At 42.0% G+C, this 12,436-nt stretch overlaps 1 protein-coding gene across 1 annotated transcript in view; it reads right to left on the bottom strand.

The window, feature by feature from the left end:
* Positions 1–12,436, bottom strand: part of HYDIN (HYDIN axonemal central pair apparatus protein) — a 429,930-nt gene that overhangs the window by 219,938 nt on the left and 197,556 nt on the right. Inside the window, exons 19-22 of the mRNA XM_063597736.1 lie at positions 11,894–12,132; positions 7,825–8,098; positions 5,548–5,691; positions 328–471 (exon numbers count right to left, since the gene is read on the bottom strand). Of these exons, the coding sequence (XP_063453806.1) occupies positions 328–471; positions 5,548–5,691; positions 7,825–8,098; positions 11,894–12,132 (801 nt within the window). The remainder of the gene's footprint in view (positions 1–327; positions 472–5,547; positions 5,692–7,824; positions 8,099–11,893; positions 12,133–12,436) is intronic.

Below are 12,436 nucleotides of genomic sequence, written 5' to 3'. Positions count from 1 at the left end.
AATTTTTTCTCAAAAAAGACTTGAAGAAATGTTTCATATACAAGGGATATTAATTCCTAAGATTAAAGGCTCTGGAGCCAGAGTAGTTAGGTCCAAATCCTGGTTCTGCCACTTACTAGCTGTGAGACCTTGGGCAAAATACTGGGCCTCAGTTTCTCCATCTGATTTACCACTCATTTTAAATTTTCTGTAGTCTTCCTGTTTGCTTCCTGGATCCTTTACATCTTTCTGAGCTGAAGTTGGGTGGTGTATCATTACTCTTCTCTTCCTTTATCACACCCCGCCCCACCCCAGACAGCTTGCCAGAACAGCCCCCTGTTAAGGTACCTCAGGAGTTGCCGGCAGCAGGGATTTATCAGTCTCACATATAAAGAAGGGTCCAGATGTTGACAGCAACAAGTTCACGGGCAGGGTGGAAATGTTCTTTATGGCCAAGGGCTGGTAATCAGGTTTCAGGATACTGTTAGGTTTCTGCAAAAACAGAAAAAGAGGAAAAAAGAGGAAACAAATCAACTTATGGTAAATACAGTAAGCTTTTAGCAACAAGTCTCAGGTTCATTGTTTAGAACAAATTTAGCAATCTTTCTTTTTCTTTGTGTGTGTGTGTGTATATATATATGCATATATACGTAGACGTATACATACATTTTTCTCCCTTGTAGAACTTTAGATTAATCATGTGGAGGCCGGGCGCAGAGGCTCATGCCTGTAATCCCAGCACTTTGGGAGGCCGAGGCCAGTGGATTACTTGAGGTCAGGAGTTTGAGACCAGCCTGGCCAACATGGTGAAACCCCGTCTCTACTAAAAATACAAAAATTAGCCAGTCATGGTGGCAGGCACCTGTAATCCCAGCTACTTGGGAGGCTGAGGCATGAAGATCACTTGAACCCAGGAGGCAGAGGTGGCACTGAGTCGAGATCACACCACTGTACTCCAGCCTGGGTGATAGAGTAGGACTCAGTCTCAAGGAAAAAAAAAAAAGATAAATCATGTGGAATGATGTATAGTGGACTACTGAAAAGTGGACCTACATCACCCAGACAACACAGATTAGATTTTTTTACCCCCTTGGTGCCTAATTGAGAAAACCTACAGAAGCCATGCTTCTGGATAGAACTATTATTATAGGGCCTTCCACAGTGTCATAAGACAAAGTCTAAAAAGTTAGTTATATTTTATGCATAAATATAGCTATCATTATAATGAATAAAACATTTTTCCCTTGTATAATATTTTTCCAGGCTTAAAATACCTGATTTGCCTATATCTTGTTATACTGACAAATGATCAGACCTATTTCCTGTAAACTTTTCCTGATAATACCAGGATAGTTGATTTAGAAGTATCTTTTTACTCTGTTAGATACATTAGATTTAATTTTTCTTTTTTTTTTTTTTTGAGACAGAGTCTTGCTCTGTCACCCAGGCTGGAATGCAGTGGTGTGATCTCAGCTCACTGCAACCTCTGCCTCTCGAGTACAAGTGATTCTCTTGCCTCAGCCTCCCAAGTAGCTGGGATTACAGGCACGTGCCACCATGCCCAGCTAATTTTTGTATTTTTTGTAGAGATGGGGTTTCACTATGTTGGCCAGGATGGTCTCGATATCTTGACCTCATGATCCACCCGCCTCAGCCTCCCAAAGTGCTGGGATTACAGGTGTGAGCCACCGCGCCCGGCCCAGATTTAATTTTTCAACTAGAGAAGGCATCGGAAATGAATCTCGAGTTGAGAGTTTCTGGCCAGACTGGCTTTTTCTCATTCTGATGTTGGGGCCCACATTATTTCTTGTATTCCCTAGAAAGAGGGTTCTTTAGTATCATCAGGGGGTGACCAGGAGCCTCAATCTTTGGCCTCCAAAAAGAACCTCCCTCCAATCATCCCCTGGGTCTTCTGACAACTCTAGTCTGTCTTTCCTAGGCCTCCTTGTTTTCATTTGCCTTTTCTCTTTGTGCCAATGTCAGTTAAGCCCTCCTAATTTCATACTTTGATATGACTCTGTCTTCCAGTTCTATGCCTAGCACAGTCTTCCTTCCATTGTGGTTCCTGGGTGAGCTCAGGTGACCAGTGTCCCTTGGCTCGAGCCTCATGCCTTGGTTGTACTCTATGAGTCTCCCTGTGCACTCCCAGGGTGACTTTAGGGATTAGGTCTGGAGTTTACCATGAGATACCAGCCTTTGTTTCCCTCCCTCTAATATGGGGTAGCATGGAAGCGGACTCACCTTGCCTCTGAGGGTTGTATACTATGGTTTAGGGAGGGATGAAGCAGTACTCTGGGCCCTACTAAGGCTGCATGGAGAACTGTCCACCCAGTGACCTTCCCTGAAGGCTGCTGTGTCACTGCAGATGGCTTTGAAGTACAGAAGCCACACTTGGTTGGTTTTGGCAAGAGGCCATTTAGAGGCTACTGATGAGAAGGAGTCAAGCACAGAGAGGCCATTCTATTTTAAAATGACCCCTTCTCTTTGAGTTGTTCGTCTCCCCAAATATCAGCAGACAGAATGTGCTGCTGGAACTTCATGAAGAAAAGTGGCTGCTAGTTTCAATTGACCTTTTCAATCCCACAGAGATGTGGTTTCATCTCCGTGGCTTATGAATGGTACGATAGTTATAAAGTAGACCAAATCTGAGGAAACAGCTATAGAAAAATTCTTCCCATAGACAGGGTTGGTACCATTATATTCTAAAGTACCAAATCAGATCCACTGCCCTTGAGCTGAAATCAGGGAGACAGAACAGATAATTGGATGTTATACAATTAAATCTGAATACTGAGACCTAACAAGTCTCTTGCATATGCTGGGTAATGAAGTTGCATTTCTTCATTGTCCCTGTTGTGGATTAAATGTGAGCAGGAAATGAAAATGAAAAACACAGTAATAGGACAGATTTCAAACTTCTCATCTTTGTGGGGAAGGAGAGAAGGGTGGAAAAAAATAAGCAGGGAACTGTGGCTCAATTCACTTTTTGATTGAATAAGAAGTTACTGCCATATTCCAAATATGTACATATTTTAATCTAGTAATAAATTCAAACAGTAGACATTTAAATAAAAACATCCCCCCCCCAAAAGGCATAAGGATATAAAGAGAAGAAAAAGAGCACTACCCACACATTTTTATTAGTGTTTATGGGCTTAGAGAAATCTAATAAGAAACTAGGCTGCATATTTAACATATATTACGTCTTGCCCAGAATAGCTATTCAATAAATATTCACTGAGTTTTCTCCCAGTAATGGCATTCAGGGAAAATACAATGCCACCAACTTCAGTGCAGCTGTTGCCAATAAATATCTTTCCTGATTACTTAAAAATGAAGAATTTAAAATAGAGCAATAAAGCTTAATAACTGTAGCAGGAACTCTTGTCGTATTTTCCTTTTACATGTCTCATGGAGCTTGTTGGCTTCGGGTTTAGCTTGGGTTTCAGTGACGGGAAGCTAAACTAACAATGTCCACCTTCCCCACTCATCTATTAAGCCAAGCCATGGATATTTTATTTTATTTTATTTTAAGTCCTGGGATACATGTGCAGAACGTGCAGGTTTGTTATATGGGTATACATGTGCCATGGTGGTTTGCTGCGCCTATCAACCCATCATCTAGGTTTTAAGCCCCACATGCATTAGGTATTTGTCCTAATGCTCTCCCTCCTCTTGCCCCTGACCCCACGACAGGCCCCAGTGTGTGATGTTCCCCTCCCTGTGTCCACGTATTCTCACTGTTCAACTCTTACTTATGAGTGAGAACACGCAGTGTTTGGTTTTCTGTTCCTGTGTAAGTTTCCTGAGACTGATAAACAATGGTCTTTGCTGTGTCTTTTCTGCTTATATATTGTAGGTGACCGATACACCTGCTCAAAAGTTACTTGTTGATTTGAATTGAACTTGTACCTCTCACCTCTCCTACTGGACCACAAGCTGTTTTTTTCATCTCCTAGCAGAACATCTTTCCCATGGTGATAATCAACAGATACTAATTTGTTTTAATGAACAAAATATGATGGAATCCACTACCAAAATAAATGGTCTTGAACATTCTTCTGCAAACCTCCAGGTAATGAAAGGAACCCCAGTTGATACCTCATGACTGGTTAGGCACTGCCACACCCAATGTTTTTGTGTGACAGCAAAGATCACACTGTGGGGCAGTGACTTACTTAATGCTTGGTCTTCCCAGCAGGCTGTGAAATTTATCAGGGAGGACTGTTCTCACTGTTGTATCTCTAGCCCCCAACACTGTGCCTAGCACATGATAGGCCTTAATAAACATTCCATTCAGCGGCCAGCATGATGGTTTCAGTGAATCTGACCATGTCACTCCCTTCCTGGAAGCCCTCCAATGGCCATCCAGAACAAAACCCAAAGTTCAGATAATGCCTTCCAGGCAGACTGCACGTCTTCAGATGGACTTTTGCCATCCTTGGCACATTCTCTGTCCAAGGTGGCCTTTCCTAACTCGAGCCCTTTGTGTGAGCTAGTCCCTCTGCCTACAATTCTCTCCCCCTCCCTTGTCACCAGACTAGCTTCTATTTTTACTTATAGTCTCAACTTGAGGCACTTGCTCAAGAAAGCCATTCATGACCACATGGACGAACAAAATCATGTCTCCTAATACATGCCCTCCCAGCACCTTGCACCTCTTCTTAATAGCAATGTTTATAATGGTGACTTCAACAATTAAATTTTAATAATTTGTTTAAAGTCAACCAGCTTAGCTTTGGTTATGTTTGTCTGGTTCACTAGATTTCCAGTACCAGCTCAATCCCCAACTCAGAACAGACATTCCTTACATGTCTTGAATGGTAATTAATTTTGGATGGAAGCCTATCTAGGGGCAGGTCAAGCCTATTGTGATATCTCCTCCACCCCATCTCTTCACTATCCTGACCCCCCGCCCTGAGCAGCAGCCACTACCTTCTCTCCCTTGTCCCCTGACTCTGACATTTACTGTCTACCCTTATGTAGAGCCATTTAAGTTAAAGAGTGTGAATCTAATACTTTAAGTTGATTATTCTCCAGCTTAACCTGTATCTCAGTTTGCTCGTGTGCATCACATCACACATCATTTCCTCGTGTGATAACAGAACCTGCTGCATACGGTTGTTGTGAGGGACTACTGGGTAAATGTACGTAATGAACATGGCTCCATGTCTAGCACGTACTAATCAATCAGTGGTAGATACTCTTACTGATAATTATAATTATCAATAATTCTACTCCAATCCTTCCTCTGCCTTGGGTTTATTTTACCTGATTAAAGTAAGATGATTGACTAAAATGCATATTCAGTGCACTGGAATACCACTTCCTTAGGTCTTAGACATCAGGAATGATGGAAATAGAATTTCCACAGCAACTTACATGTCAAAGGATTGTAGGTTTAGATTCAGAATTTTTAGTTGAATGTGTACTGGCCTCTGAAGCTTAAAAAACATGGGCTGAGTAATGGGTGGAAAAGGATGCCCATTAATTCAGCTTTCAAAATGAAAATGTAAACATGCTGACCCTAGTCGAAGCACCCAGCCCTCGCCAGCACACCTCACTGACCTTCTCCAGTCGGTAGATGAGCTGCTTGGTGGAGAGCTGGATGAGAGGTGCGACGAACTCACAGGTGATGTTCACAGCCATCACCAAGCTCTTCCCCTTCTGTGCCCCGATGATGGCGTGGCACACCAGCTTCTCTTTCACTATCTGCCAATGAGATAAGCCAGCATTTGGAGAAAAACTATAACTTAATACTTACTCAGAATACTTATTTACCCACTGAGAGAAAATGGATTTCTGACTACCTGCCTGGGGACACAAGGAAGAGCACACTTTTCTGAACAGCACGTTTCAGGGACTGCTCTTTGTCACATGATTATGTTTTTGTTAGTTACACATGGCCTTGATGGATTCTGTATTTATTTCTGACTGCCCTGAGGCAGTTGATTTACATTCAGTTCTATATACATATGTATAGTTATATTATGATTATGCATTAGGAGCTGTGTTGGGTGCTGGGAGTAAAAACATTGATGAACAAGACAGATAAAATCTTTCATGGGGCTTATAGTTCAAAGGTGGTTATATGATTTCTTAATAAACTATTGAAAACTGTAGTTGGAAAGTTTTTGTCTTTTTCTTCCTTTTTTTTTTTTTCAGATGGCGTTTGCTCTTGTCGCCCAGGCTGGAGTGCAATGGTGCAATCTCAGCTCACTGCAACCTCTGCCTCCCCGGTTCAAGCAATTCTCCTGCCTCAGCCTCCCAAGTAGCTGCGATTACAGGCATGTGCCACCACGCCTGGCTAATTTTGTATTTTTAGTAGACACGGGGTTTCTCCATGTTGGTCAGGCTGGTCTCGAACTCCCAACCACAGGTGACCCACCCACCTCGGCCTCCCAAAGTGCTGGGATTACAGGCGTGAGCCACCGTGCCCGGCCAAATTTTTGCCTTTTATACTTAAACATTTAAAAATCATGCATTAGGAATTAATATTTCTTTGGACTCAAAAAGCCTAGATTTTTATAAAGCAGAAAGGATCAAAAGTGAATTTACAGCATGAATAGGTTATATAGAAGAGTGCTCAGGTTAGGGATGTTAATGCATTCCAGTCTCTTCTCAATTATGTAGCATGATTTAGAAGAACATTTGGGGATGCTTTTAATAAAGCTTAAGCTGAGTTTAGTCCCCCAGCAGCTCAGAATTAATGCCTTCAAAAATATGGACAACTCTTGATAACCACATCATAAATATGCTCTTCCAACAGCTGTCAGTGTCTTGAGATAAGGGCCTGTGTTCTATTCATCTTTACATCCTCAGTGCCTAGCACAGTATTTGTCACATGGTATACACACAATAAAAGTTGGCTGATCACCTGAATAACAGAGAGAAGGAACACATTACCTTTTCCACAATGAGAGATAACCCCCCCTTTTGTTGAACTGAGGATGCGTTTTACCTGAAAATGCTCTATGAAGAAATAATCTAATGAAATAAAGTGGAATCTGTGACCTTAGAGAAGCTAAGCAAGGGACTAGCTTTCCAGCTGTGTCTACTGGGAGACAAAGTTCTTTTTGCTTCCTATTTAATGTGGGGAAAAGGCAGTATCACCTCCAAATTTGGCAACACAAGCAGGATCTTAAGCAAGCATCATTTCTCATCTACAAGGTCTGCATTTTGTCGGGAGGGAGAGACTCTTAAGTGACTTTGAAAGCCTTTCCTTTAGGTTTTTAATGGTTTCCACACTCTGTGAGAGAATAGGGATAAAGAAACACACATGATTTGGATCTACTGAAATATTTTACGTAGAGTGTATGGAGATCATGTAAATAAAAGCAGGGAATCAGAGTTGCTGAAGATAAATGTGGCTCTTTTATTAATGCATAAAAAGAAGATGTGTTGAAATGTGAGTTGCAGTCAGGCTGGAAAGAAAGGAACAGGGATGTCCCAATACCTGAATAGGAGAGGCAGCCCAGAGTGTCGATATAAACACCCTTTTTGAATGAATATTAAATTCATCCTGCTAAGTGTTAATAGGAGAATTTGCTTTGGCTAAAAACTGGGTGTTTTTCTACCAGAGACTTGCTGGCTGGTCACTGTGGACCCTGGGCATGAGAACCTCCTTTAAGATTGGGTTCACAGGAGCTACAGAAACAAATCGAAGACTGAGCAGAGCTGCACCCCGAAAGCAACGGATGCTACCATGGTAACTCAGGATTGTACACAATCCTTGAGAAACCATATCCCTCCTCAGATAAATGTCAAGGGACTTTCCTAAGAAATAGATACAGTAGAGATTTATTTAGGAAAAAACAATAGCTTCCAAATGTGCTGTCCCCTTACCCTGGGAGTAGCAGAATAGCCTTCGAGTATCACATCAATTGCCTGGCCTGGGTACAGCTCCATGCTGGCGGGGTGGAGATGAAACACGGGGCTCTGTGGATCCCTGGGCTCCTGAGAGCCACTGGGCTGGGGTTGGACATGAGCATGTCCCTTCTTAACCCGGCCCTTCTTACTCAGCTTGGCCTGGGGTCGGAAGCTATCATTCATCCAGAACAACTGTTGGATCCGACGTCCCTTGTTGATCAACTTAAAGTGGTAATAGTGGGTATCCAGGCTGGAAAAGACGAGGCAGGTGTTGAGAGGATTCCATTTAGGGATGTTCTGTTCAGCTCTACACCCTTGGGATTTACTCTTCTGGAAGTATTTAAAATGGTGAGCAACAATATAAGACTTTTTTTTTTTTTTAATGTAGGAAGACTAAGTCACGATGCCACTAGGAACTAACACAGCGTTGGCATCACCAGGTAAGGGGCTGTGGAAAATCTCCACTCCCCGTAAGTCTTCCCCAGCAGGCCCCACACACTGCAGGACACACACAGTTCATGTGAAAAGCAATCCCATTTAGAAAAATAGCTCTGAGGAGTGAAAGGAAAGCAAAATACCTACTGGAGGAGAAGTGAGTTTCAAGCTGTGCTGAGAAAATTACTAGTGACTGAGTGGAATGTCCCATAATGATGGGCTCAATTTGAAGGAAGCTTTGAAGAAAAACCATGCATATTCTCTAAGCTTTAACAGAGGCCAGGGGGACTGCAATGGGCCAGAACACCACCGGGATTGGTCACCCATCTCAGACTAATGTGCTTTAAAGATGTTGCAATTTCATGTATTCATTTGTTCATCATGCATTCACATATTCCACAAATATTTACTAAGAACGTCCCGACTGCCTGGCTATTTGCTAAAAAAAACCTGGGATTTCTAAGATCTTGGATATGGTTCAAATGTGTTTTTGTTTGGGATTTTTTTTTTCCCCCACAGGCTTACTTTAAAATATTTTCTTAGGGAAAAACTCATCTCGGGACTGTTTTTTATTTTTTAAATTTTACTAGGCTTTGAGGTTTCATCCCATCTGTTCCTCCTTAGGAAATGACATCATGCCTGGTAAGTTGAACCATGAAATAAACAATCAGAAGGAAGATTTGCTAGTTGTCAGGTATAACCATTTCTAGCTACATATGTTGTGAATCTGTGTCCACGGGGCACGCTCAAGGGAGCTTCTTTACTTGGTAGTTTATGGCTAACAGCAGGCTTTTGGGGGAAATAATAAACAACATATACTGTTTATAAAAACCATATACTGTTTATAAAAAACACATACTGTTTATAAAGACTAGGCAGGATGTCTGCTACTTATTCACAGTATATCTTTCAATCATCACAGCAATCCAGTCATGATAAGTATATTTACTACCATTTTATAGATCAAGAAATGGAAGCTCTGAAAACCTAAGGGAGTTGTCTAAAAATATGCAATTAGAAGCGGCAGCGTATGGCTATTTCTTTAGACCAGACGTTGGCAAACTTTTTCTTTAAAGGGCTAAATAACAAATATTTTAGGCTTTTTGGGCCACACGGTCTCTGTAACAGCTACTCAACTTACCCTTGTAGTGTGAAAGCAGCCATAGACAATATGTTAAGAAATGGGCATGGCTGTGTTCCAATAAAACTTTATTTACAAAAGCAGGCAGAGGGTTGTAGTTTACCCAGCCCTGCTTTTGACAATTCTTCTGGAGACTGCAGGCATAGTGATTTTATGTCAAAAAGTTTAGGCAGAGGGCAAATTAGCAACTAAAGCTATAGTTTGCTTTTATATTCATAGAAAACTGTTAGCTAACCCTCCAATTCCATATGTCAGAATATCCTTTGAAGGCTACTTGACACTATTTGTAGATTTAAAAGAACATGTAATTAGGTCTGGTTTGCCACATATTGTTTTCTACAATTGTATTTGAGTGCACGAAAAGAAATTTGAAACTAGAAGCACTGGTATGCAATGACAAACTACCCTCGCTTACGGCCAATAGACAGGCAGAGAGGACAATCCTTATATTTAGTCGACTTGAAAAATATAATTGGATACTTGTCTAAAAGCATGCAATTCAACCATGTGACTTGCTTTTTACTTAATTTTCTACTAGTTTATGGTATTTTCAATCAAGTCCCATATTTTGTAGATGGAGCAGAGGGAAGGATTCTGGGGAGGGCTCCTAACTGATTAATGTCAGTCACATCTCCAAGCACAGCATATATGACTTGATTTCAGGGCCTGTGAGCCCAGAAGGCAGGGGGAATACCTTCTGAGATCTGTTCACAGTACTGCAACAGATAAGTTCAAATTCAACTGGCCCCCAAGAGCCAACTAGTGATGGCGACATGACTCTCCTGAGGAATCAAGAATCCCCACACATAACCTCTACACTTAGCACTCAAACCTCATATATATATTTATTTATTTATTTAATTTGAGATGAAGTCTTGCTCTGTTGCCCATGCTGGAGTTGCAGTGGTGTGATCCTGGTTCACTGTAGCCTCAACCTCCCGGGTACAAGCAATCCTCTCACCTCAGCCTCCCAAGTAGGTAGGACAACAGGCATGTGACATCATGCGAGGCTAATTTTTTTATTTTGTAGAGATGGGGGGTCTCCCTATGTTGCCCAGGCTGGTCTCCAATTCCTGGGCTCAAGCAATCCTCCCATCTCAGCCTCCCAAAGTAAAGTGCTGGGATCATAGGCATAAACCACTGCTCCCAGCCCAAACCTTATATATGTGTGTGTATACATATATATGTGTGTGTGTATATGTATATGTGTGTGTTGTTCTTCTTTTCTTTCTTTCTTTTTTTTTTTAAGACAGGGTCTCACTCTGTCACCCAGGCTGGAGTGCAGTGGTACGACCTTGGCTCACTGCAACCTCTGCCTCTTGGGCTCAAGTGATTCTCCCACCTCAGCCTCCTGAGTAGCTGGGACTACACGCACCCGCCACCATGCCCAGAATTTTTTGTACTTTTGTAGAGATGGGGTTTTACCATGTTGTCCAGGCTGGTCTTGAATTCCTGAACTCAAGTGATCCTCCTGCCTTGGCCTCCCAAACTGCTAGGATTATAGGCGTGGGCTACTGTGCCTGGTCCAAACCTGATTTTTATGTCCACATTTAGATTGTTCTGCTCAGAGGTGTCTATACTGTACCACAGCTTATTTAGATATTTAGACCCTCTAGCTTTTCCTGGGTAATCAGGCAAAGCCAATGGAAACCATCTCAGTTGTCGGTACTATGGGAGTCAAGTAGAGGACATAAGCTTTGCAAAAGCTGCTAGTGACCGGGCACGGTGGCTCATGCCTGTAATCCCAGCACTTTGGGAGGCCGAGGCAGGTGGATCATGAGGTCAGGAGATCGAGACCATCCTGGCTAACATGGTGAAACCCCTTCTCTACTAAAAATACAAAAAATTAGCCGGGCGTGGTGGTGGGCACCTGTAGTCCCAGCTACTTGGGAGGCTGAGGCAGGAGAATGGCGTGAACCCGGGAGGCGGAGCTTGCAGTGAGCAGAGATCGCACCGCTGCACTCCAGCCTAGGCCACAGAGCAAGACTCCGTCTCAAAAAAAAAAAAAAAAAAAAAGCTGCTGGCTCTGCAATAGCTGATAAAATACACTTGCAATAAATTTTTACCTTCCTAGGTATGTTCTGCTTAGGTTACCACTAAGCTGTATCTGTATTTTCTACATTTGTGGAGAGGGATTAACAGTGTATTGGAATCAAAGAGGAGAAATTACGGTTGAGAGTCTAAATTAATCACAGAGTAGCCAGTTTGAGAAAAGAATGCATTTCCTACAAACCATATTCTTCTCGCATGTAGAGGGACACGGATTAGAGAATGCAACCAAGTTATGGCTAGAAAATGTCTTCTTGTTGCTGACATACACATCAGGAGGTGGAAGAGTGAGGATGGGAAAGGAGAGGGACTGAGGTGGCTAGTTTTAATTACTTAAAATAATTTTCTAAAGTAGAGGTGATGCTCAGCATATGTAACATATGTGATATCTATAAAAATTGGTCCATGAGATTTCCTTACCTAAAATGTGCCCCCAAATTGAGTTCTGGAGCAAAGGGCTTATCTGAAACAATAGTGGAACCAGTTCCGGAAGCCTGAACAGGAATCCGATAGGTACTGCTATTTTCAATGTCCAAAATAACACAGTCTTTGAATGTCAGTGTGTCATTCAGGTTGGCGGTCAGTGCCAGTTGAACATCAGTTTCTGGAGGAACCATGCCTTCATTGGGTTCAATCGTCCAAAGGGATTTTTTGTGTGCCTGCAACACAAGAGTACAAGTTAACAGGGAAGATATTCTTGGCTTTTCGTTCTATAGATGTCAAAGCCCTCTACACTTCAAATGGGTGGCATTGTGGAATTCAACATCAGAGACAAACATTATTTTTTGAATTAAAGCAGCTGGATGTTTGTTGGTTTTCCTTTTTTTCAAAAAGCAATCTGATTCTGAAGAGCAAACCTACGATTTTACTTTTGAATTCTTTGTGAAGATTCTTTACATCTCTTTCCCAAGATAACAGTCCAATTCTCAAACAAGCTTATAATTATTATCTACTATAATCTCC

The sequence above is a fragment of the Pan paniscus genome, chromosome 18 (assembly GCF_029289425.2).
Source record: "Pan paniscus chromosome 18, NHGRI_mPanPan1-v2.0_pri, whole genome shotgun sequence".
Lineage (NCBI taxonomy): Eukaryota > Metazoa > Chordata > Mammalia > Primates > Hominidae > Pan > Pan paniscus.
This window is presented reverse-complemented; position numbering and strand designations above follow the sequence as displayed.